The sequence below is a fragment of the Anomaloglossus baeobatrachus genome, chromosome 3 (genome assembly GCF_048569485.1).
Source record: "Anomaloglossus baeobatrachus isolate aAnoBae1 chromosome 3, aAnoBae1.hap1, whole genome shotgun sequence".
Lineage (NCBI taxonomy): Eukaryota > Metazoa > Chordata > Amphibia > Anura > Aromobatidae > Anomaloglossus > Anomaloglossus baeobatrachus.
The window spans coordinates 299,579,549-299,604,626 of NC_134355.1; the positions used below are offsets into that span (position 1 = coordinate 299,579,549).

The 25,078-nt window shown below is 42.1% G+C and overlaps 1 protein-coding gene across 50 annotated transcripts in view; it reads left to right on the forward strand.

Annotated features, from left to right (window-relative positions):
* Nucleotides 1–25,078, forward strand: part of TRDN (triadin) — a 1,152,170-nt gene that overhangs the window by 943,895 nt on the left and 183,197 nt on the right. For 48 of the 50 annotated variants that reach the window (XM_075339946.1, XM_075339974.1, XM_075339964.1 and 45 more), the window contains 7 exons: nucleotides 874–948; nucleotides 1,450–1,524; nucleotides 9,666–10,220; nucleotides 10,418–10,492; nucleotides 10,599–10,673; nucleotides 11,455–11,529; nucleotides 24,868–24,912. In XM_075339946.1, coding sequence (XP_075196061.1) covers nucleotides 874–948; nucleotides 1,450–1,524; nucleotides 9,666–10,220; nucleotides 10,418–10,492; nucleotides 10,599–10,673; nucleotides 11,455–11,529; nucleotides 24,868–24,912 — 975 coding nt within the window. The remainder of the gene's footprint in view (nucleotides 1–873; nucleotides 949–1,449; nucleotides 1,525–9,665; nucleotides 10,221–10,417; nucleotides 10,493–10,598; nucleotides 10,674–11,454; nucleotides 11,530–24,867; nucleotides 24,913–25,078) is intronic. The other 2 variants (XM_075339996.1, XM_075339995.1) reach the window with 2 other exon arrangements.

Sequence of the window (25,078 nt, forward strand, 5' to 3'; positions counted from 1 at the left end):
AGGGGATGTATAGTGTCTTTAGAAATATATACTAAATTTATCACAAAAACTGTGCCAAAGTAAAATTTTGGTGTAGTTTCTGCCTGTTTGATCTACTTTTATGATGTTATTAATAAATCTATAATACCTTGCACAGCCTCTTGTGAAAAAACATGAAGAGGCAGCAAAACCCATTAAAGGTACCTAAGTATTGTAGAAAAATGTTGAAGCAGTGTATGCAGGCCAAATGAAGGCATAAAGAAGACTGACTAACATGTCTAGACATATGTGCCAAATGAATCATACAATATATATCATAGTGATAAATTTAGTGTATATACATATATATATATATATATATATATATATATATATATATATATATGCACAATCTAAATTCCCTATCTGTATGTCTTTTTAGTGTGGGAGGAAACCAGAGTACATGGAGTAAACCCACGCAAACACGGGGAGAGCATACAAACTCCTTGCATATGTTGTCTTTGGTGGGATTTGAACCCAGGACCCCAGCGCTGCAAGACTGCAGTGCTAACTACTGAGCCAACGTGCTGTGGCGGCACGGTGGCTCAGTGGTTAGCACTGCAGTCTTGCAGCGCTGGTGTCCTGGGTTCGAATCCCACCAAGGACAACATCTGCAAGGAGTTTGTAGTTTCTCCCCGTGTTTGCGTGGGTTTCCTCCAGCTACTCCGGTTTCCTCCCACACTAAAAAGACATACTGAAAGGGATTTTAGATTGTGAGCCCCAATGGGGACAGTGTTCCTGATGTATGTAAAGCACTGCAGAATATGTTAGCGCTATATAAAAATAAAGATTTATTTTTATATATATATATATATATATATAAAATTCCTGTTTGAATTTCCAATACCTTTGCAGAACCTCCGGTGAAAAAACATGAAGAGCTCAAAGAACCCAAAAGAAAGCAGCAGGAGGAAGCAGAACCTAAGAAAAGTAATTACATTTTTTAGTTTTCCACAAAATAATGGTATAGAATATTCCAGCCAAGACATGGCCTAAGGTAGATTATCCAACATCTCTATCCACATGTTTCATATTTACCACACATAGCGCACCAAAATATATTTGATGTACTGTTTACCTGTATGCTGTAGTTTAATTCCGGCTAACTTTAGGAAAGTATTAATAACCTGCCAACACCTTTGAAGAGCCTCCAGTCAAAAAACATACATGGCCTACAGAACACAAGAAGAAGCAAGAGTAGCCAGCAGAATCGAAGAAAAGTATTTAAGTATTAGTGCAATATATTGATGTAAAGTATGCCTGATAAAAGATGGGGTAATAAGGAATATTTTTTAACAAATCAAGCCACTTGTGCCAAATTTATCACACAATTTGCAGCACTGTAATACATTGTTAGCTTGTGTGTGTCTGATCTAGTTTTATCCTGTCTATCTTTAGCACAGTATTAATAAATCTTTTTTACTATTGTAGAGCCTCCAGTGACAAAACTTGATGATAAAGCGGAACCCAAAAAGAAACAAGAAGAGTCAGCAGAACCCATAAAAAGTACATAAGTATTGGTGCAAAATATTGATGTTAGTATGCTTGCTAGAAGGTAGTGTAAGGAAGAATATCGAACATGTCTAGCCCATATTCCAAATGTACAGAATTGATTTGATGAAAATTCAATGTAGGAAGAATTTTATGAAATTTGCTTGTCCTGTCAAAGCCCAACCATTCGATAGGTGCGAGTGATCAAAAAAATTCCAGCCGCTATTGCACACATTCCAGACAATTGCATCAGCCACACAAGGTTCACATGACCTCGAACACGTCAGCTTCAATTTTCCCAGAATTCCTTGCAGCAATCACATCATATGGAATAGCCCTGCTATTCAGGATGAACTGTCATAAGGGCCCGTTACACGCTACGATATATCTAACGACATGTCGTCAGGGGCATGTCATTAGTGACACACATCCGGCATCGTTTGACATATCGTAGAGTGTGACAACTACGAGCGACTGTGAACGAGCAAAAATACTCACCTTATCATTGCTAGTTGACACGTCGCTCATTTTCAAAAAAATCGATCGTCCTTCTGCGCGCCGGTTGTTCATTGTTCCCGAGGCAGCACACATCTCTCCATGTGACACCCCGGGAACGATGAACTGCAGCTTACCTGCATCCCGCCGGCAATGCAGAAGGAAGGAGGTGGGCAGGATGTTATGTCCCGCTCATCTCCACCCCTCCGCTTGTATTGGGCGGCCGCTGTGTGACGTCGCTGTGACGCCGAACGTCCCACCGCCTTCAGGAAGAGGATGTTCACCGCCCAGAGAGAGGTCATTCGGGAGGTAAGTACATGTGACGGGGGTTACCGACTTTGTCCGACACAGGCAACAAATTGCCCGTAACGCACAAACGATGGGGGTGGGTGCGATCGCACATGCAAACACACGATAAATCGACGAGTGTAACGGGCCCTATAGCCTTATAAAAGTTTAAGCAGGGAATGCACTAACCATTTAAGGGTGATTTATGAAAGTTAAAGGACACCAGAGCTCACAGCTCAGGAATATGTACTGGATGAGGAAGCCTGTAAAAATTAAACAAATGCTCAAGACACTAATAAAGTGCACAATTACAAAGTGTATAAGTATACAAAGTGTATAGCAGCTGTAAAGAAGATGAATGTAGCAGCCTGAAAATAATAAAGAAATTTAATCAATTGGGGGTAAAGACAGAAAGGAAAGTTCCAGGCAGCTGCATTATTAGAGCAAAAAAGGTTTAGAAAAATTCAGTAGGTAATTTCTCTAAATAAATAGGAGCAAAAAATCAAATAAAATGTAATCAATTTTATTGTAAACAATTTTAAAAACATACAGAAAATATAAAACAGATATGTATACAGAATAAATTAGAGGATAAAGCGGCATAATGTGCAAAATTACATATTGTGATAAAAATATTTCTATAATAAAACAGCAAACCGGAACTACTACAATAATTTACAAAGATATAAAAAAATCAATATAGATTATTCCCTCAGTAATTACAATAATTTATAAGGTATAATAATATAAAGTGGTTCTGTGCAAATAAATAATTGCATACAGTAATATAAAAAAAATACCTTACCAAAAGTGAATAAATATTATATAAAAAAATATGTATAAATTACAATGGTCAACGCAATTTTTCTGGCAAAAGGTTTTAAAACATATTTTAAGTCAATTTTGCCTGCTGATTACGAATATGAACTCCGTTTTTGACTATCACATCAGGATTTCGAGATATTTTCAATTTTTGATGAAAATTACTCATATTGAATGTTTTATGATAAAAACACATTATTTTAGGTACTACATTTTGTATATTTTTAATCAAGGAATAACAAAGATTACAAAGTCTATGTACAGCAAATTAAATATACTTAAAGAATTAAACAACAAAATATAAAAATATATATATATATGGCACACAGAAGAATGGCAAATGGCAGTTATTTGAACTTTCTTTTCTTGGCTGATCTGTGATATACAGCTTCTGGGTTGTCTCTCATCAAGCTCCAGCAATAGTCAGCCATCATATGTCAGTCCCACCGGCTTTGATACCGTTCTTCCATTGTTTTAATGTACTGATGAAAACGCTCCCCTTGTTCCTCGCTCACATCCCCAAGGTTCTCTGGTAAAAAGTCCAAATGGCTATGTAAATAGTGAATCTTGATACTCATTCTACATCCAAGATTTCGCAGACTCATTAGTAGCTTTTCCACAATCTCTTCATAGTTGTCTGCTTTCTTATTCCCTAGAAAATTCTGCACCTCATTACAAAATGCATTCCAAGCTCTTTCTTCTGTCTCATTTATTGATGTGATAAAATTTGGGTCTCTCATAAGTGTTCTTATTTGAGGTCAATCAAATATTCCAACCTTTTTCTTCTCTTCACTAAGACCAGGAAAAGTTGATCATATATAGTTAAAGCATTCTCCACTGTGATTGAGAGCTTTGACAAACTGCTTCATCAATCCAAGTTTTATGTGCAAGGGAGGAAAGACACTGTTCTTCCTATTGACTAGAGGATCATGGATGACATTCTTATCGCCAGGTGCCAAACTCTGTCGTTGAGGCCATTCAGTTTTCACCCAATGCTCTGCTGTAGCCTACTGTCCCAGTAGCACAGAAAACAAGGGTGTTTTATATACCCTCCTTGTAGACCCAAAAGAAGGTTAACCATTTTCAAGTCAACACAAATTAACCACCCATGAACATTATATTGTAACCTCTCTAGAACAATCTTGATGTTTTTATATTCTTCTTTAAGTTTTACAGAATGACCTATCGGTACAGAGTCATACTTATTTCCATTGTATAACAGAACACATTTTAAACTTCTTTTGGAACTATCAATACCCTTGAATCATATGCTGGAAGTCCCATAAAGAGAAGTAGCTCTTCAACATCAGTACAATAGACAAGCTAGCCATCTGAATGGAAGTACTTATGCAGTTCTGCTTCCCTGTTACAATAAAATGAGACACTTATTCTGGTTTTCAACATTCAATTATCTTCTAGTCTTGAAGCCAATAGTTCAGCAGACTCTTTTGGTAGATAAAGATCTTTAACCAGATCATTCAAAGCAGACTGAGTAGAAACAAAAAAGAAACCTGTGGACAAGAAAGTGCAATAGGGTCTTACCCTGACAAACAGGGGGTGAAAGAAGAGTAATCCTACTCACCAATCAGGGTTGTGACAGGCACAGCTCCTGTAACAGCATATGCATGGATCAAAGGCAGCAGTTCCCCAAGCGGCTGATAGCAGAGAGAAGTAGTGGAACGGGGCTTTAAAGAAATCTCTTGATGTATCTTGTGCCTGCTGGTCCTGAGGAAGGGAGCTGAGCCTCCTGAAACGCATAGACCTGTGCCAAAATAAAAGTTTACATTGATCCAAGATTACATCTGTGATCTCTGGCGCGGTTCTTTAAAGCCCCGTTCCACTACTTCTCTCTGCTAAAAGCAGACTGAGTAAACAGAATTGGTTTGTCACAATCTTCATCACATGGCTGAAAAATATCTGCACTGTCTTCTTCATCAGTAGGACAATGTGAGGAGAGATCTGTGTCAACGTTTTCTGGAAGCGCTGTATATTTAGGAACAAGTATGTCTTCACTATGGGCAACTGGTCGAATAGCTGAAGGGATACTCGGGTATTGCAAATATTGCTTTTTTTTCTTATTGAAACCTTTTACATCAACAAGGCAGAAATAGCAATATTTTAAATGATTGCTTCGTTCTCTCCAAACCATAGGAACTCCAAACTGAAGTTTAGCATTCTTTCCTTAAGACCATGATCTTAAGCACTTAATACAGGTTTTGCACACTTTGTGAGCAGCCCAATGCTTGTCTTGGTCTCCAAGTTTTACTTTGAAGTACACAAAATACACTGTCCTAACAAAGTCAGTAATGTTGCGCCTCTGAGTCTTCACAGTAAAGTTTCCACAGACGTAACAAAAAATATTTGGATCATTTGAGCACTGTCTTCTGCGAGATGTAGAGGCCATTGTTAGATCAGCAAAACATCCTGCAGAGAAATACAAGATAAAAGTTGTTAGCTACCTGAGTTGTTCATTGACTTTTTGTCCCCCCCCACACACCTTAGGTATTGATTCACAAACAAAAAAACAAAAAAAAGCAGGATAAAAACAATAAATATCAAAATTAATTGAAAATTTCAATAAATAAAACAATACCTGCACACGACTGTTGTGTACGTTGAAAACTGTTTGTTTACTTTTTTCTCATAACAAATGGGAATTATGCATGTTCAAAGAAAACAAACATATTCTCACATTTTTTGGGAGATTAAATGAAAACTAAATTTACCTTAGTGAACCGTATAAACCGGCACTTTTGATACACTATTTTTTTTGTAGACCAGTGTTATTTTTGTGAAGATAAACAATTATATTGAGGGATAAAATGTATATCAAAAATCCTTAAAATGTAAAAATGTGTGCAAAAATCTCCAGCTGCCTTAAACTATTCTATCACTAGTAATAGTGCTAAAACGGACCCAAAAAACACTATGACCTGGCTATATTTCCCAAAATGGACCACTAGATGGTGCTCAAATCAAAAATTTTGCATATACCAATGAGGTGTATATAACGAACCTATATCAGAGCCATTCTGCACCATAATACAAACAGCCGCCATTACCAGACCCAAAAAGGCATATTATAGATCAGAACATAGTACATCAAGTTATCTGGGCCGATGCTGTTATGTGTCGGACTCCTCTCACCTCGACAATTTCTACGCCCCCGTAGAAGCAGGGCGTGGCGAAACGTACATAACAGCATTTCATATTATGTCATTTTTGAGAAAGGGGATTGTATTTTGTTGAAAAAAAAAAAATAGTTACATTTTTTTAGATATTTAATTATGCATGTATGTTTTTGGAAACCTTTTTTTATAATATAATTTGACTCACCGACACAACACAAATACAGTGGCATGTTATTGCATAAGGTTATTTGGATATGTACTCACCTAGCATTTAATTTCTATTTAGCAAGGGTTAAGTAATTGTGGTTGAAATATTTGTCAATCAATAATTATATTTTTGTACAAAATGTATGGATAAAATATAAAATGGCAATGGATGGGCAACATACCATGGCTAACACTGTTGTGACAGCATAAATAGTAAAATACAATTCATTGGTGCAACTTAGGGAGATGAAAGTAAAGGACCTTCATCTAAATCCAGAGCAGGTAGAATTTTGCAATACAGTTACATAGTTACATAATTACATAGATTAAAAAAAACCTAGGTCCATCAAGTTAAACCTTTCTCCACCAATTATACATTTTGTCACTAAGTTATCTGTAACCCACAATGTTATGTGTACCATGGAAATCTTCCAGGCCTTTTTTAAAACTTGTTATAGTACCTGCCATTACTACTACTTGTGTAGGGCATTCTGACTGCTCTAACTGTTTATCGCTTTCCTATTTAGCTAACAATCGCTTTTCTTTCACGCACAATGTATGCCCCCTGGTCCTTAGTATTGTCTTTGGAAGGAATAAGTCATGTGCTAGTCCTTTGTATTGACCACACTTGTATTTATGCATATAAATAAGATCTCCTCCGAGAAATCTTTTTTCTAAGCTAAACAACCTCAACTTTTCCAACCTCTCATCATATGGAAGACCATTTATTCCTTGTAATAATCTAGTTGCCTGCTTATGAACTGTCCCTAACTTCTGAATATCCTTTTTAAAATCTGGAGCCCAAAACCGGATCCAATATTCTAGAGGTGGAGTCTCAAGTGATATGTAGAAGTGTAACAATACGTTGGGATCATGGGATCAAATCTCTCTTTTCATACATCTTAATATCTTGTTTGCTTTAGCAGCTGCTACCTGACATTGAGTGCTACTGCTCAGCTTATTTGTAACCAGAATACCCAAGTCTTTTCTGTAGTCTCGAGTTTACTTCCATTTAATGTACATACATGCAGGTCTACTCTGTCTTAGGTGCATTAGTTTACATTTGTCAACATTAAATCTCATTTGCCAAGTGTCTGCCCATTCAGACATTTTATCCTGATTGTTTAGTAATATTGTACTGTCAAGGTCACTTTTTAACCCCTTCAAGACTGGCCGATTATGCGCCTTCTGGGTTTTTTTTCGCCTTACTTCTTCCGAGAGCCGTAACTTTTTTATCGATTCCACTCATACCTGAGAGGCACCCATGTCAGCTGTACAAATCAGCTGATTTTTGTGCGGATGCCCACCTGCAGCCTGCAGCAGCAGGTGGGGATTAACACTATGACCGCAGGGACCTAGCATTACTGCCTGCGGTCATTAAGGAGTTAATATCCTACATAGTTTTGTGTCATTATAAACAACGCCATAAGGAAAAAGTATATTAAAATTGTAACAACTAGGGCTCACTGTTTCTGTGGCTTCTTAGTTGCAGCAACGTCCTCTGTAATGTATGAGCAAAAGCAGAAAATGTAGAAAATTGGTTGCAAAAAGACAAATATAAATTTATTGACAGACAATACTGTAAGTAGTGAGTGAATGAAATACAAATACATAGTTTGGTATCATCAGCAAAGACTGATACTTTACTCTGAATCCCATCCACAATGTCATTAATAAAGATTAAAAAGAACTGGTCCTAGCACAGATCGCTGCGGTACCCCATCGCTAACTATAGCCCAATTAGAGAATGTACCATTTATGACAACACTTTGTTTCCAATCTTTTAGCCAATTCCCTACCATTATATGCATATACATTATGTGGAACAGTATCAAATGCTTTTGCAAAAAGTCCAGATAAATCATATCAGCCGCATTACCAATATCCAGGTTTGCACTTACCCCCTTGTAGAACCACAACAGGGTAGTTAGACACAACTTCTCTTTCATGAATCCATGCCAGTTGTCATTTATCTTATTCTCTGCAGTATATTTCTGCAGCTCATCTCTTATAATGCCCTCAAAACTTTGTACACTACTGCAAAGGGCCCATATATTGTTCTTGCACAGAGATCCTCTTCTGTTTGTGTCTGCTTCTGACCACCACTAACACCACTTTCACCTGTAATCCGGGCAGTAGTACTACCAAACAGCACAATTAGCACCCTTTTACTCCAGCAAGTGTATTAGTGGAGTTGAAGAGGAGGGCATTATAGAATATGTGGCACATCATTCGTCACAGCACAAAAGGGGCTTTCTGATCCCAATTAACTAAGATGAAGAATTTTTGGACCCATTGTTAATTAAAAAAAAAAAAAAAAAACAAGAAAAAATTATGTTTGCACGGTATTATTAAATGGGCTATTGGTGTCTATCAAATCACCATTCATTTCTATGGTGAGGTCACTTTAATATTAGTAATGCTGTTCTTGTGTTAAAAAGTATGAAAGGGATTGCAGACCTCTAAGTGATACACACATATTTTCAGGGTAGTTCTAGGCTACAGTATGTGCGCACATTGCTTTTTTAGACGCTGCGATTTTTTGCCCCTAAAAACGCACCAAAACACACAAAAACACACCCGCAGAAAAAATGCAGCGGTAAAAACACATGCATTTTTACCGCGTTTCGGTGCGTTCTTTGGGTGCGTTTTGCTGTGTTTTGATCACTGCGTTTTGCTGCATTTTTCCAATGCTTTGCATGGATGGAAAATACAGTAAAATGCATAAAAAGAATTGACATGACCATTTTCTTTTTCAGCTCAAAAATTCAGCTAAAACGAAAAGCTGTGTGCAAAAATGAAAAGTCATAGACTTTGCTGGGGAAGCAAAGTCATGCAGTTTGGAGCCCAAAACCGGACAAAAATGCACACGGAAAGCGCTCAAAAACGCACTGTGCGCACATAGCCCTAGGCTTTACAGAATTGTGATTTGTCAGAAATAATTAAAAAAATGTCAAACTGCAAATTCAAATTTTAAAATATTTAATTGCCACTAGAAGGTATTCTATAAGGTATTAGTGCAAATACTTATTATAGAGTATGCTAGTTAACAGGTGAAAGATTGTATGGAATATGTCTATTCCATTTGCCATATTTATTATATAAATGTGACTGTGCACCACTGTAATAAATGTGGTGTTTTTCATGCATGTCTGGTCTGCAGTAATTTTAGTTAATCTAACTTTAGAAGTATCATTTGTCATACTTTTAAAGCGTCTCCAGTGAAAAAGCATGACAAGCTAGCAGAACCCAAGAAGAAGAAAGAAGAGCCAACAGAACCCAAGGAGAAAAAGGAGGAGCCAGCAGAACCCAAGAAGAAAAAGGAGGAGCCAGCAGAACCCAAGAAGAAAAAGGAGGAGCCAACAGAACCCAAGGAGAAAAAGGAGGGACCAGCGGAAGCCAAAAAGAAAAAGGAGGAGCCAGCAGAACCCAAGAAGAAAAAGGAGGAGCCAACAGAACCCAAGGAAAAAAAGGAGGAGCCAGCAGAACCCAAGAAGAAAAAGGAGGAGCCAGCAGAACCCAAGAAGAAAAAAGAGGAGCCAACAGAACCCAAGGAGAAAAAGGAGGAGCCCGCAAAACCCAAGAAGAAAAAGGAGGAGCCAGCAGAACCCAAGAAGAAAAAGGAGGAGCCAACAGAACCCATCGAGAAAAAGGAGGAGCCATCAGAACTCAATAAGAAAAAGGAGGATCCAGCAGAACCCAAGAAGAAAAAGGAGGAGCCAACAGAACCCAAGAAGAAAAAGGAGGAGCCAGCAGGACCTCAAAAAGGTGGCTATTTGTGCAAAATATTGATGTAGAATAAAATGTAAGTTAACAGATAGTGTAAGGACAAATGTCGAATATGTCTAGCCACACATGCAAAATTTATCACACAATGTACCCCTGTGAAAAATTGTCAATCTGTTCTAATTTTACCCGTTCTTTTTTTTTAGAACATTTTTAATAAATCCACAATATCATTTCAGAGACTCCAGTGAAAAAACATGAAGAGCTAACAGAACCCAAGAAGAAACAGAAGGAACCAGCAGTACCCATGGAAGGTAACCAAACATCTTGTGGTTTGGCATTTCATAAAATGTTAGCACATCAGAAATGAAAAAAAAAAATCTTTGGAGCAGACTACTTAATACAATTTTAACTTTGTAGAACTGGCTTTGAAAATACATGAAAAACCAAAAGAACTAAAGAAAAAACTTGATGAGCCTTCAGGACCTGTTAAAGGTAACACGATACATAATCTTTTAAAACCTAAAAATAATAGCATATCATTACCTACTGTATGTAAACTGTGCCTTAAGAGAGAATGAGAATAAACAATCTATTGATGCAAGCTTGTCAAATAGTCAAAGGAAATAGACATGTGTATAACAAAAAATGTGTAATTTAAATATTTCCTGGGAGAAATACTTCATTTTCTGGAGTAATTAAAGGGTAGCATCATAGTCGCCATGACTGTAGTATGCTTTATTCTTCCTGCTTCAGAAAAACTGCTGATCCATAAACCCAAAAAGTTCAACTTTTGCTTCTTCGCAAAAGAGTAAATTCACTTTTACATTAACTTTGTCTTCTAGAGATCAGCAAATCTGCCAGAATTTGAATTTGATAATTTGTGCAGATTTTCTTAGAAATTCAAAGCAAAGTTATTCTCTGGAAATTTATTATGCTTTGGAACTTCTTCAGATCTTAGAGCAAAATAAATGTAAGATGTAAAAAAAATCAAATTCCTCATCCTCACCACTTACCTCTCCAGTCACACCACAACTCACTGCCCCCCTTCAAGGCCTATCATTTCTGTGGTCTTAAGTTCCGTAGCCAGTTAGACATCTGGTGATGGGTGAGATGAGTATTAGTTGACTTTTTTTACATTTGCTAGCCTTCTACAGTTCAGAAAAATGACAAATTCCCTGAATTTTCCTTAATTCACATGGAGCAACTACAAAAATGTATGTATATCAATGTAAAAATATTCACTGACAATTGTTTCCAACTGATATTTTTGCAGAGACTCTTTCGATAAAACTTGAAGAACCCACAAAAGCAAAGAAAAAACATGAACAGCCATCAGAACTCAAAAAAGGTAGTTACTTTAATTTTTTTAACATCAGCTAGAAACATGAAACTATGCCTTGCGTAAAGTATTCACCCCTTTGGCGTTTTACCTATTTTGCTACATTAGAACTTGTGTTTAAATATTTTTGTGATCTGATCTATTTTTAATGAATCAGCACTAAATAGTCTAAAGGGGGCTTTACACGCTACGATATCGCTAAGGAGATATCGTCGGGGTCACGGTGGTTGTGACGCACATCCGGCCTCATGAGATCGCTGCGTGTGACTCCTCTGAGCAACCGTAAACGATCGCAAAAGAGGGAAAAAATCGGTGGTCATGGAGAGGTCGTCCTAAAACAAAATATCGTTATCTGCTCAGTAGAGATGTGGTTCGTCGCTTCTGCACACATCGCTGTGTGTGACACCGCAGGAGCGACAACCATCACCTTACCTCCGTCCACCGGAAAAGGAGGAAGGAAGGAGGTGGGCGGCATTGGCCGGCCGCTCATCTCCTCCCCTCCTGTTCTATTGGGCGGCGGTTCAGTGATGCGGCTGTGAGGTATGTGCGTGTGATGCTGCTGTAGCGATAATGTTCGCTACGGCAGCGATCACCTCATATCGGCCGTACGACAGGGGCGGGTGCTATCGCGCTCGAAATCGCTAGCAATTGCTAGCGATGTCGCAGCGTGTAAAGCCCGCTTAAGTTGGGGAAGTGAAGTGAGAAAAATATATGCAAAAAGAACATTTATGGGATAAAATAAATAAAAATTGCCATGTGCATGTGTATTCACCACTTTTGCTATGAAGCCTCTAAAAATTTCTAGTACAAGCAATTACCTTCATGCTTAGTGAAAGGAAGTTTAGCGGTGTGCAATCTCAGTGTCCCATGATCTTTCAGTATACACATCTTTTCTGAAAGGACACAGAGGCTGCAACACCATTAAGCAAAAAAATATCTCTATCTCTGATGATTTCCAAGCACAATCAAATCTATTATCATTAAATGGAAAGAATATGGTACCACAACAAACCTGCCAACAGAGGGCTGCCCACCAAAACTTTCAGCCCTGGTCAACAAGTAGGGCATTAATCAGAGAGGCAGCACAGAGACCAAGGGCGACCTTAAAGAGCTGCAGAAATCCCAAGCAGAGACTGGAATATCTGTCCATATGACCCCAATAAGCCATACACTCCATAGAGCTGGCCTTTATGGAAGAGAAGGCTGATTTTTGATTTTGCCAAAAGACATGTAAGAGATTTCCCAAATGTATGGAGGAAGGTGCTAAGGTCAGATGAGACCAAAATTTAATTTTTGGCCACCAAGGTAAACGCTCTCTGGCACCAAACCAACACAGCTCATAACCCCAAGAACACCATCCACACAGTGAAATATGGTGGTGGCAGAATCAAGTTGTGGGGATGTTTTATGGCCGCACGGACAGGGAAATTGGTCTGAGTGGAGAGGAAGATGGATGCTGCAAAATGAAGGGATATGTTTAAGCAAAACCTGTTTCAGTCTGTCAGTGATTTGAAGGCCAAATAATTTCTGACTCAATAAGGGAGACTTAAATCTTACAATAGCCGCCCATCAGCCTTCACACTGGACCCTGTCCTCCATCCCACTTGACTGCTTCTATACAAATGAAATTGCAACATTTAATCATACCTCTGCATCAGCTAACCAGATGATAACTGCCTTGACAAAGGTTCCAAGACAGCTGAAACATTGGCAACTAGTTGGTTACTGACTTTTGCATAAAAAATAAAAATAGCAAAAATTCACAAATTTCTAATCTCCCTTTCTGTGCCAGAAAAAGTTTGTCCTTACTGTATATCCATTTTTGAGCAAAAAACTACTTCTAGCAGAGCAGAGCCTTAAACTATTTTATTGTCAGTGATTGGAGACTTGGACAGAGGTTCATCTTACAGCAAGACAATGACCAAAAATATACCGCTAAAGCAACAGTAGAGTGGTTTAAGGGGAAATACGTAAAAGAATTAAAGTGGCCTAGTAAAAGCCCAGACCTTAATTCAATAGATAACACTGGGGAACAATTTGAAAAAAAAATTCTGTTGAGTTAGGTTTTTGAGCTGATTTATACTAAAATTGGCATGCTGATTCCAAAAATGTAGTCAGTTTTTTTCTATCACGTCAAGTTTTTCCTTCTCAACTTACCTGCCATAGAAGCACAATTGCACTGATTTCTGTAATAAGACTTGTTATCTGAGTACAATTCGACTCATATAGAGCTACGTGGCAACTTGTAAGAGTAGTCACAACTAAAAAACATATTTGTCATGCCTATTTCTTATATATTTCATTTTTTGTTCATATTTGTACTATTTAAAAAAAAACAAACCACTTTTTAGGTACAGTAGTTTACATATTTTTGAGAAGACAAAAATCCTATAGTTCAAAAACTTGACGTGATAGAGAAAAACTGAGATCATTTCTGGATTCAGCATCCAACAATTAATTAAGAACAGTTGTCTGACCTAACTCCTAAAAAATTGCGTTCCCCAGTGTAATCTGTGTACAGACTTTAAGATTACTGTTCAACAGAGTAAATCATCTAACTTGAAGAGCTGGAGCAATTTTGCCTTGAGGAATGGGCAAAAATCCAGTGGCGAGATGTGAAAAGCTCATAGAGACTTCTCCAAAATCACTTGCAGCTGTAATTTCTGCAAAAGGAGGTTCTACATAGTACTGACTTTAGGGAGGTGAATAGTTATGCACACTGAAGTTTTCAGTTGTTTTCAGTTATTTGTCCTACTTGTTGTTTGCTTCACAATAAAATGAAAATCTTATATCCACATATTCTTTGCATGAACTGGTGCAAACCCTCAAGATAAACAGTAGAGATGAGCGAACCAGCCGTGGTTCGGCTCGAGTTCGGTTCGCCGAACTGAGGTCTCGTTCGAGTTCAGTTCGGCGAACGTTCGACGAACCGAACTCGAACCTATAGGAAATAATGGGAGGCAATCACAAACATAAAAACGCATTATAAATGTACACATACAGTTAATAAACATTGCCATACCACTTACCGGTACCCGCGATCCCTCCTGCACTCTCTCCTGCCGCTATTCCATCCGATGATCGCTGAATCCTCCCGGTAACCAGCACTGCCAGCAGTGATGCAGGACCTATCGTGATGTCAAAATAGCCATGTGACCAGTCACGTGGCTATTATCTCATTGGCTACAGACTGGTCACATGACTATGACGCGTCATGTAGGACCTGTCATTGCACTCTCCGGTACACGGTGCACATTTGTGTATCGCCGTGTACCGGCGACATGCTCTAGCACACGGTCAACTCCCCGTTCCGTTAGGGACCGGCTGATACAGCCGGTCAATAACGGAGATCACCGTTGCCATAGCAACGCAGTTATCGGTGACGTCACCGCTAACCGCGGCTTCGGGAATCACATGATCGGAGCCCTGTTGCTATGGTAACGCGCCTGTCAGCGTTACCACTAGCAGCACTGATCTCTCACGGAGTGAAGGCTGCACGCTGCTTCCCGTGCAGCCTTCACAGAGTGAAGGCTGCACGGGAAGCAGCGTCTTCCCCCATGCAGCAGTGATGTAGCAGAGCTGCATTTGTTGAACGAGAAAGACAGAAGACCATGGATCGTGGAGGGCTGACAGGGGGTAATAAAGATGGAGTCTCTAATGTGTCTGTGTATTTATTTCTATTAAAGTATTTTTTCTCTGTGTGGTGTTTTTTTTTAACCCTTTTTTGGAGATTCTTAATGGCCGGGTCAAACGTGCCTGACATTAAGAATCTCTGGCTTAATACTGGCTAGTAAAACAAAGCCAGTATTAACTCATGATTACCTAACAAGCCACCTGGCTCCAGGGCTGTTGGAAGAGTTGGATACAGTGCCAGATGATGGCGCTTCTATGAGAGTGCCATTTTCTGGGGCGGCTGCGGACTGCAATTCGCAGCAGAGGCGCCCAGAAACCTCGGGCTAACCTGTGCTGCGGATTCCAATCCCCAGCTGCCTAGTTGTACCTGGCTGGACACAAAAATGGGGCGAAGCCCACGTCATTTGTTTTTTAATTATTTCATGAAATAAGTGAAATCATTAAAAAAAACGGGCTTCCCTATATTTTTGGTTCCCAGCCGGGTACAAATAGGCAACTGGGGGTTGGAGGCAGCCCGTGGCTGTCTGCTGTACCTGGATAGCATACAAAAATATGGCGAAGCCCACGTCATGTTTTTGGTGGGCAAAAAACTTCTGCATACAGTCCTGGATGGAGTATGCTGAGCCTTGTAGTTCTGCAGCTGCTGTCTGCTCTTCTCCATACAGACAGACAGCAGCTGCAGAACTACAAGGCTCAGCATACTCCATTCAGGACTGTATGCAGAAGTTTTTTGTGCCCTGAAAAAATTATGTGGGCTTCGCCATATTTTTGTATGCTAGCCAGGTACAGCAGGCAGGTACGGCTGCCCCCAACCCCCAGTTGCCTATTTGTACCCGGATGGGAACCAATAATAAAGGGAAGCCCTTTTTTTTATTATTTCATGAATTTCATGAAATAATTAGAAAACAAATGACGTAGGCTTCGCCCCATTTTTGTGTCCAGCCAGGTACAACTAGGCAGCTGTGGATTGGAATCCGCAGCACAGGTTGGCCTGAGCTTTCTGGGCCCCACTACTGCAAATTGCAGTCTGCAGCCGCCTCAGAAAATGGCACTTTCATAGAAGCGCCATCTTCTGGCGCTGTATCCAACTCTTCCAGCACCTGCCTGCTATACCTGGCTAGCATACAAAAATATGGCGAAGCTCACGTCCTTTTTTTGTAGTTTTTTGGCAAAAAAAATAAAAAATGCTTCCCTGGATTTTCCATTGCCAGTGAAGATAACACCAAGCAGTGGGGGTTAGCAGCCAGTAGCTGCTTGGATTACCCTTAGCTAGCAATACAAAAAATGCAGCGGGAGCCCATATATATTTTTTTTAATTATTTATTTAAATAACTAAAAACAAAATGGGCTTCCCTGTATTTTGATTGCTGGACATCACAGTGCTGTAAAAATAAATCTTTAAAAAAAATGACGTAGCGCTCCGCGGTATTTTTGATTCTCAGCGCAGATAAAGCAGACAGCTATGGGTTGCCACCCCCAATCCTGGCGCTTCACCCCAGCTCATCCCATGCCCTGGTGCAGTGGCAAACGGGGTAATAAATCGGGTTGATACTAGCTGTAAAGTCACCTGAGATCAAGCCCAGCAGTTTGTGATGTCATGGCGTCTATTAGATACCCAACATCATAAACTGTCAGTACTAACAAAAAGAAAATCGACAAAAGAAATGTATTTGAAAAAACAGTCCCCAAAACATTTCCTCTTTCACCAATTTATTGTAAGAAAAAAAATAAAGGGGTCCCACGACGACTCTGGACCGTCTAGAATATGGGGGGGAGACACTCAGGGAACGTATCCCCCATTTTCTAGGAGTGCAGACTCTTCATGTGAGGAGTGTGGGTGCAATGAATCTGCACTCACTCTCCCCCGGTCCACAGCAGCAGAGTCCATGTTGTAATGGTTGCTACCAAAGCTGCAATGCCCTGCTCATGAGGTAAGGGCATGCCTAATCAGGAGAACTATTCTACATTTCCAAATATTGGTATTTGCTGATATTATTGCTATTCCACCTACTATATATTGGGGATAGGATCTTGGAGATGGAATACCCCTTTAAGTCCAGTTATCCAGCTGAATGAATACTTAACAACAGAGCTCGCTATTTAGATGTGTTTTCTTGTGGCGTATAACGGACTCTCATGTTTGGTAGTCATTCAGCAGGGAAACTATAAAAGCAAATCCCTCCATTTGGAAATGTAGTATATAGCTCTCCTGATCAAATATGTTCCTTACCTCATGAGCAGGGCATTGCAGTAATAATAATACTTTATTCATTTATATAGCGTTATTAATTGCATAGCGCTGTATGTCTTTGGAGTGTGGGAGGAAACCAGAGTACCCAGAGGAAACTCACGCAAACACGGGGAGAACATACAAACTCCTTGCAGATGGTGCCCATGGTGAAAATTGAACCCAGGACCTCAGCGCTGCAAGACTGCAGTGCTAACCACTGAGCCACCGTGCCGCCCATTTAGCTTACAGATGCATAACCACCACTCACTGTGTCTGAACACAGGAAGCTGAGCTGACAGCCGCTCTGTGCATGCGGCAGCGTCTATTGTGAAGGAGAGGGCCGTGGGGGGATCAACGCTGCACAGGTACCGTGGGACACTGGGGAACACCGGTGGGGTTATAGGGGGTGACCTGGCAGGGCCTGGGGAGGAGTTTGGTACATGGCACATGCGACAGAAATCAGAGGAGTAGGGTGAATGCGGCCGGCGCGCTGCTGTGCGCGCGGCCATCTTGGATTTCTGGGAGGGCATCAGGGGCGACACCGGGGGACCGGAGGGGACCGGGTAGGAGATTTATCATGTTTGTTCATGCAAGATGGGAGATAAATAATTTTTTACCGGTGCTGTCATTTACTGTAACGTGATCATCGGTGTATGGTGTATACCTGTGATCAGGTGAGCGGGGACCGGAAAAACCGTCCTGAATCATGATCTCCAGGGTCTCAGCTAGCCCTGAAACCCCGGAGATTTTATGACGCTGGGGGGGGTGCTATTCACTTATTTCTGCCTGCTGTTTATAAACGGCAGACCAGAATAAGGCTACATTCACACAACCGATCCATTTTTGTGGTCTGTAAAAAACAGTCCGTTTTTTTTCACGGGTGCATCCGTTTCCGTTCCGTAGACGGTCCGTATGTCATCTGTTTGTCATCCCTGTGCCTTCCGTTTTTTTTGTGTACTGCAAAAAAACTGAAGGAGGGAAAATACATAAATTTACCCAGGATCCATAGCTTCATCCTACATGAGGCGGTCACATGTTCACTCCAGTGCCATTTTCTACTGCTTTTCACAGCGTAGAGCGCTCTGGTGATTTTCTTTTGCTTGTACACTTCATATCAGTCTTTTCTGTCATTATGAGGCAGAAAGACACATAATGTCCCACTCTCCTGCATTTTGTAATTTTGCACCCTTTGGTGCCTTTCATGTGGCACTAAGGGGTGCTTAGCTTTGTATTTAGCCAAAAAAATGAAAAAAAAATGACGTAGGGTTCCCCCTATTTTTGTAGCCAGCTAGGGTAAAGCAGACGGCTGCAGCCTGCAGACCACAGCTGGCAGCCTCACCTTGGCTGGTAATCCAAAACTGAGGGCACCCCACGCTGTTATTTTAAATTAAATAAATAATTAAAAAAAAACACGTAGGGGTCCCCCCAAAATTGGATCACCAGCCAAGGTAAAGCAGACAGCTGGGGTCTGATATTCTCAGACTAGGTAGGTCCATGGTTATTGGACTCTCCCCAGCCTAAAAATAGCAGGCCGCAGCCGCCCCAGAAGTGGCGCATCCATTAGATGCGCCAATCCTGGTGCTTCGCCCCAGCTCATCCCGTGCCCTGGTGCGGTGGCAAACGGGGTAATATATGGGGTTAATACCAGATGTGTAATGTCACCTGGCACCAAGCCCTGGGGTTGGTGAGGTCAGGCGTCTATCAGATACCCGACATCACCAACCCAGTCAGTAATAAAAAAAATAGACGACAAACACATTTTTATTTGAAAAAACACTCCCCAATACGTTCCCTCTTTAACCAATTTATTAGAAAGAAAAACAAATCCAGGTCTGCTGTAATCCAAGGGGTTGCCATGACAATCCACACTGTCCCAGTCAATGAAGAGCAGGATGTTCCCCATTGGCTGGGAAAGCAGTGCAGTGACCTGAGCTAACATCAATGGGTCAGCTCAGGTCACTGCAGAGGATGACAAGTGCTGCTGTCAGCGAGGTACATTACCTGCGCTGATCTCCTGCACTGCTGACAGCACCTGTCACTGAGTTCAATGACCGCCGCCTTCACAGCCAAGTATCGCGAGAGGCCCGTGACGTCACCGCTAGTCAGTCTCGGGTCGGAAGCGAGAGAAGGTGATGTGACAAGCGGCGGCCATGGAGGACAGTGACAGCGCTGAGGTCGGGACTTCATCACCGCAGGTAAGCCGAGCGGGACCATGTGTGCAGAGTGCCAGGTGGGCGGAGCCTAGCGGGGTAATGTGTGCAGAGTGCCAGGTGGGCGGAGCATACCGGGACCATGTGTTCAGAGTGACAGGTGGGCGGAGCCTAGCGGGGTAATGTGTGCAGAGTATCAGGTGGGTGGAGCCTAGAGGGACAATGTGTGCAGAGTGCCAGGTGGACGGAGCCTAGCGGGACCATGTGTGCAGAGTGCCAGGTGGGCGGAGCCTAGCGGGGTAATGTGTGCAGCGTGAAAGGTGGGCGGAGCCTAGCGGGACAATGTGTGCAGAGTGCCAGGTGGTCGGAGCATACCGGGACCATGTGTGCAGAGTGACAGGTGGGCGGAGCCTAGTGGGGTAATGTGTGCAGAGTGTCAGGTGGGTGGAGCCTAGCGGGACCATGTGTGCAGAGTGACAGGTGGGTGGAGCCTAGCGGGACCATGTGTGCAGAGTGACAGGTGGGCGGAGCCTAGCGGGACCATGTGTGTAGAGTGCCAGGTGGGCGGAGCCTAGTGGGACTATGTGTTCAGAGTGCCAGGTGGGCGGAGCCTAGCGGGGCAATGTGTGCAGAGTGTCAGGTGGGCGGAGCCTAGCGGGACCATGTGTGCAGAGTGTCAGGTGGGCGGAGCCTAGCGGGACAATGTGTGCAGAGTGCCAGGTGGGCGGAGCCTAGCGGGACCATATGTGCAGAGTGACAGGTGGGCGTAGCCTAGCGGGACCATGTGTGCAGAGTGCCAGGTGGGCGGAGCCTAGCGGGGTAATGTGTGCAGAGTGTCAGGTGGGTGGAGCCTAGCGGGACCATGTCTGCAGAGTGACAGGTGGGCGGAGCCTAGCGGGACCATGTGTGCAGATTGACAGGTGGGCGGAGCCTAGTGGGGTAATGTGTGCAGAGTGACAGGTGGGCGGAACCTAGCGGGACCATGTGTGCAGAGTGCCAGGTGGGCGGAGCCTAGCGGGACCATGTGTGCAGAGTGCCAGGTAAGCGGAGCCTAGCGGGACCATGTGTGCGGAGTGCCAGGTGGGCGGAGCCTAGCGGGGTAATGTGTGCAGAGTGACAGGTGGGCGGAGCCTAGCGGGGCAATGTGTGCAGAGTGTCAGGTGGGTGGAGCCTAGCGGGACCATGTGTGCAGAGTGACAGGTGGGCGGAGCCTAGCGGGACCATGTGTGCAGATTGACAGGTGGGCAGAGCCTAGTGGGGTAATTTGTGCAGAGTGACAGGTGGGCGGAACCTAGCGGGACCATGTGTGCAGAGTGCCAGGTGGGCGGAGCCTAGCGGGACCATGTGTGCAGAGTGCCAGGTAAGCGGAGCCTAGCGGGACCATGTGTGCAGAGTGCCAGGTGGGCGGAGCCTAGTGAGGGTAATGTGTGCAGAGTGACAGGTGGGCGGAGCCTAGTGGGGTAATGTGTGCCGAGTGTCAGGTGGGTGGAGCCTAGTGGGACCATGTGTGCATAGTGACAGCTGGGCGGAGCCTAGCGGGACCATGTGTGCCGAGTGACAGGTGGGCGGAGCCTAGCGGGACCATGTGTGCAGAGTGTCAGGTGGGCGGAGCCTAGCGGGACAATGTGTGCAGAGTGCCAGGTGGGCGGAGCCTAGCGGGACCATATGTGCAGAGTGACAGGTGGGCGTAGCCTAGCGGGACCATGTGTGCAGAGTGACAGGTGGGCGGAGCCTAGTGGGACCATGCGTTCAGAGTGCCAGGTGGGCGGAGCCATGTGTGCTGGCGGCGGAGTGCGAATTGGGTGGAGCCTAGCGGGGTCATGTGGCGCTGAGGACGTCAGTATCGTGGACTGCTTGGCTGGGGACAGGTGAGTGTGTGTGTGTGTGTGTGTGTGTGTGTGTACATGCCGCGTGCAGGAGGCGGCGGAGTGAGCTGAGCGGGGAAGTGTGGGCTTCCTGCACGTAACTAGGATAAATATCGGGTTACTAACCAAAGCGCTTTGCTTGGATACCCGATGCTTATCTTGGTTACCAGCTTGTGGCAGGCTGCCAGCGATGGCTCCTGCTCACTGTAGCTGTAAAAAGCCCTGCTTTTTGCTGCTAGAACCGTTCTCGAACGTAACTAGAACTATCGAGCTTTAGCAAAAAGCTCGAGTTCTAGTTCGATCTAGAACACCCCCCAAAATCACTCGAACCGCGAACCGCGAACCGCGCTCAACTCTAATAAACAGTGAAATTCCAAGTTGTGAGGTGACAAAACACAAAATATTCCAAGGGAGTAAATATGTTCACAATGCACTGTATGTGCTAATATATAAAGGACCATTATATAAAGCAAAAGTAAAGGAATGTATTAATACTTAAAATGTCTACATCATACATATTACTAATACTTAATGCCTTTCCGACATATGACATACCCATACGTCATATTTTGATTTAACTTTTCGCAAATCGACGTTCCGGTACATCATGATGATCATGCCTGAGTGATTGCAGCATCAGCTAAGCTTAAGTGATTGCCGAAGTTCAGCTGTCATAGCCAGGGCTGGTGCCCACACCACTCCTGGCTGTTTAACCCACTAAATACCTGTATTAATAGTGATCACAACATTTAGAAGGCTGCCATGACAATATGAGATCACATAATGGGCTACGAATTTTCCAGCCATGTTGACCTTTTGAATCATGCCAGGAGCTTGGTTTAAAAGGTGTTCTGTCAGGGTCTCACTGACCAGTATAATGCAATGCAATGGTATAGTGAATATCAGTGATTAGAGTAAAAAAAGTTATCATAGAGGGACTAAGAAAAAAAAGAAGAAAGACACGTGAAAAAAATATATATAAAAAATAAAATATAGTAAAGAAAAAAAACGAAAATTAAAAATATTCTGACAATAAGTACACATATTTATGAAAAAAGTAGACATATTTGGTATTGCCGAGTCTGGAACGACCTGATCTAAACAACTCACACACTATTTAACCCCCTCAATTAACACTGTAAAAACAAAAGAAATAAAAGCCTATTAAAAACCATATTGTTTCATCATGCAACAGACAACAAGAGGAATAAAACACTATCAAAATGAAAAATGTATATAGAAATGGTATAACTGAAAACATCATCTTCTTTCGTAAAAAATGAGCCCCCATACAGCTCCATCAGCAGAAAACTTAAAATACTGTAGGCAATCCAAAACCAGGTTCTTTCTTAAAAGTGGTATCCAAATTTATTTAGAAAATCATACGTGCAAAAAATTTAAAAATGTTAAGTCTCATGATATGGGCCAACACAGGGCCCACGCCTACATGTGGTGACCAGCCACATTTGTGCATCAGTGGGGTTTGTAGAGAACCTGGTGAGCTTCCCTCCCCTCTCTCCCATTCTTTGGTGATTACAATACTATAGCTGTCATAAAAAGGCCATTGTCATGATTCGCCTCCCTACCCACATGGCTAGGGGGCGGAGCCTTCTCTTGGGCCTCACTTCCGGCCCCTGGATGCCTTAAAAGCTGACACTTCCAGTGAACCAGCGCCGGCTATAAGCTTAGCTCTGCTTTGCCTGTGATTGCTGGTCCTGTGAGTGATATTCTGATCTGTCTGTTCCTGTGCCCCCGTGCCCTTGTCTGTGTTCTGTCCCCTGGTCGTCCCTCCTGTCCTGTGTCCCCCCTCCTATTCCCCACTCGGTTGCTTCCTCCGGTACTGACCTGAGCCTAACTTTGACTTCGCTTCTGCTTGCTCCTCCGGTCCTGCTTCTGCCCGTACGGTGTTTGACCCAGCCTGTCTGACTATTCCTCACATACCCTGCAGTTCTGCCTCTCAGCTGTGCTGATTAGGCAGTGCATGAGAACGCTGTGCATTTCCTTCCTGGTTCTCATTGCTCTGTGTAGTGTCGTCTGCTGCAGAGCTCTGGCTCCCCCTGGTGGCAGCATTACAGCCATGCAAAAAATGTATTTCTATAAAATTGTTTTTATAAATAACTAGCTGTAGCACCTGGCGTTGCCCGGGATAGTAACTGTCTCTCTGTTTCTCTCCTAGTCTGTCTCTGTCTGTCTCCCTCTCTGTCTGTCTCCCTCTCTGTCTGTCTCCCTCTCTGTCTGTCTCTCTGTGTTTGTCTGCCTCTCAGCCTCTCTATCTCTTTATCTGTCTCTTTCCTTGTCTGTCTGTCTCTTTCCCTGTCTGTCTCTTTTTCTGTCTGTCTATCTCTTTTCCTGTCTCTTTGTCTGTCTCTTTCCCTGTCTCTCTGTTTCTTTCACTGGATGCATTGTGACATGTGTGTAAGGGTGTGGCTGCACATTCTTCTGAAGTTCTGGTCGTGCTGTGGCTCCCAGCTCCATTGACTTAAACTGTAAAGCACGGGGTTGAAATTTTCCCTCAAAACATAGTCTTTGACATTCCCTGAGTCAAATGGAATGTCTGAGCAAAATTTCATGATTGTACATGCGATGGTGCAAATTCCTTTAGCAGACATACATACATACATCCACTCATCTTTTTTTATATATATATATTTGAAGGGGCAATTTTCATATTAGGAGCTGCTCCTTAATGGTTAGAAGTTTCTGATGGGGGTGTGATTGAGACCTTACTGCAATTTGAGTTATTGAGCCCAATGTAAAACTGTACCTGGTGTACTCTGGCTCTCAATCTGCTTCTATTTATATGTAGCTAGAATCTAGAGCACATGATGTTCTGTAGACACTTAGAAAATGAACCCGACAACAGTCTAGTCTACTGTAAAACTTTATGAGTGGTTAGCCCATAGTCAAGAGTGCATGCTTTGTTTTACACATTGTTTAATTAACATTAATATTTTATTAATATCTTTAGCAATAAACTAAATTTTGCTCATAAAAATGTATATGTTATTTTTACCTGAAATATTATGGTAAGGAGGATGGTTGGTCTAGGACTTTGTTTATATAGGAAAACTGGTTATCCACCCATTTTTATATAAAATGGGCCCATCTTCTTCCCAACATAAATAAGCCGCAAACATTTACTAATTTTGTGATTCTCCATCACCGTATCAATGCTCAAGTCCCCCTGTAATCTTTTTTATTCCTCCCCTGGTGGATACAGAGTATGATCAATCACACACATACATTACACATGGTCACTGTGGCAGCCACTTGTGACTTTTGATGAAAATAGTTTTTACCTACCCACTCTCAAAAAACTTGTATATTTGCCTATATTGAGGACTCACAAACACTAACAACTGAATTGCACTAACCGTAGAGGACTCTTTCAATATATATGCATATATTTGCTTATATATTGTTATGCAGATTGATGTTATTTTTATTTATTTGGGGTTGTTTTTTTCAGAAACACCAGAAAAAGAACTTAAAGAGCCATCAGTGGCAAAGAAAGGTACAAACCTGATTATATATGGGACTAAATCTAATCTCCTGGCAAAATAGAGAATCTGGAGAGAGCACATCATAGAATCAACTTAGAATACTTGTTAAGTAGGGATGAGCAAATATTGCGAATTCCAATTCTGATTCACAGAATTTTTCCCTACAATTCAATGATT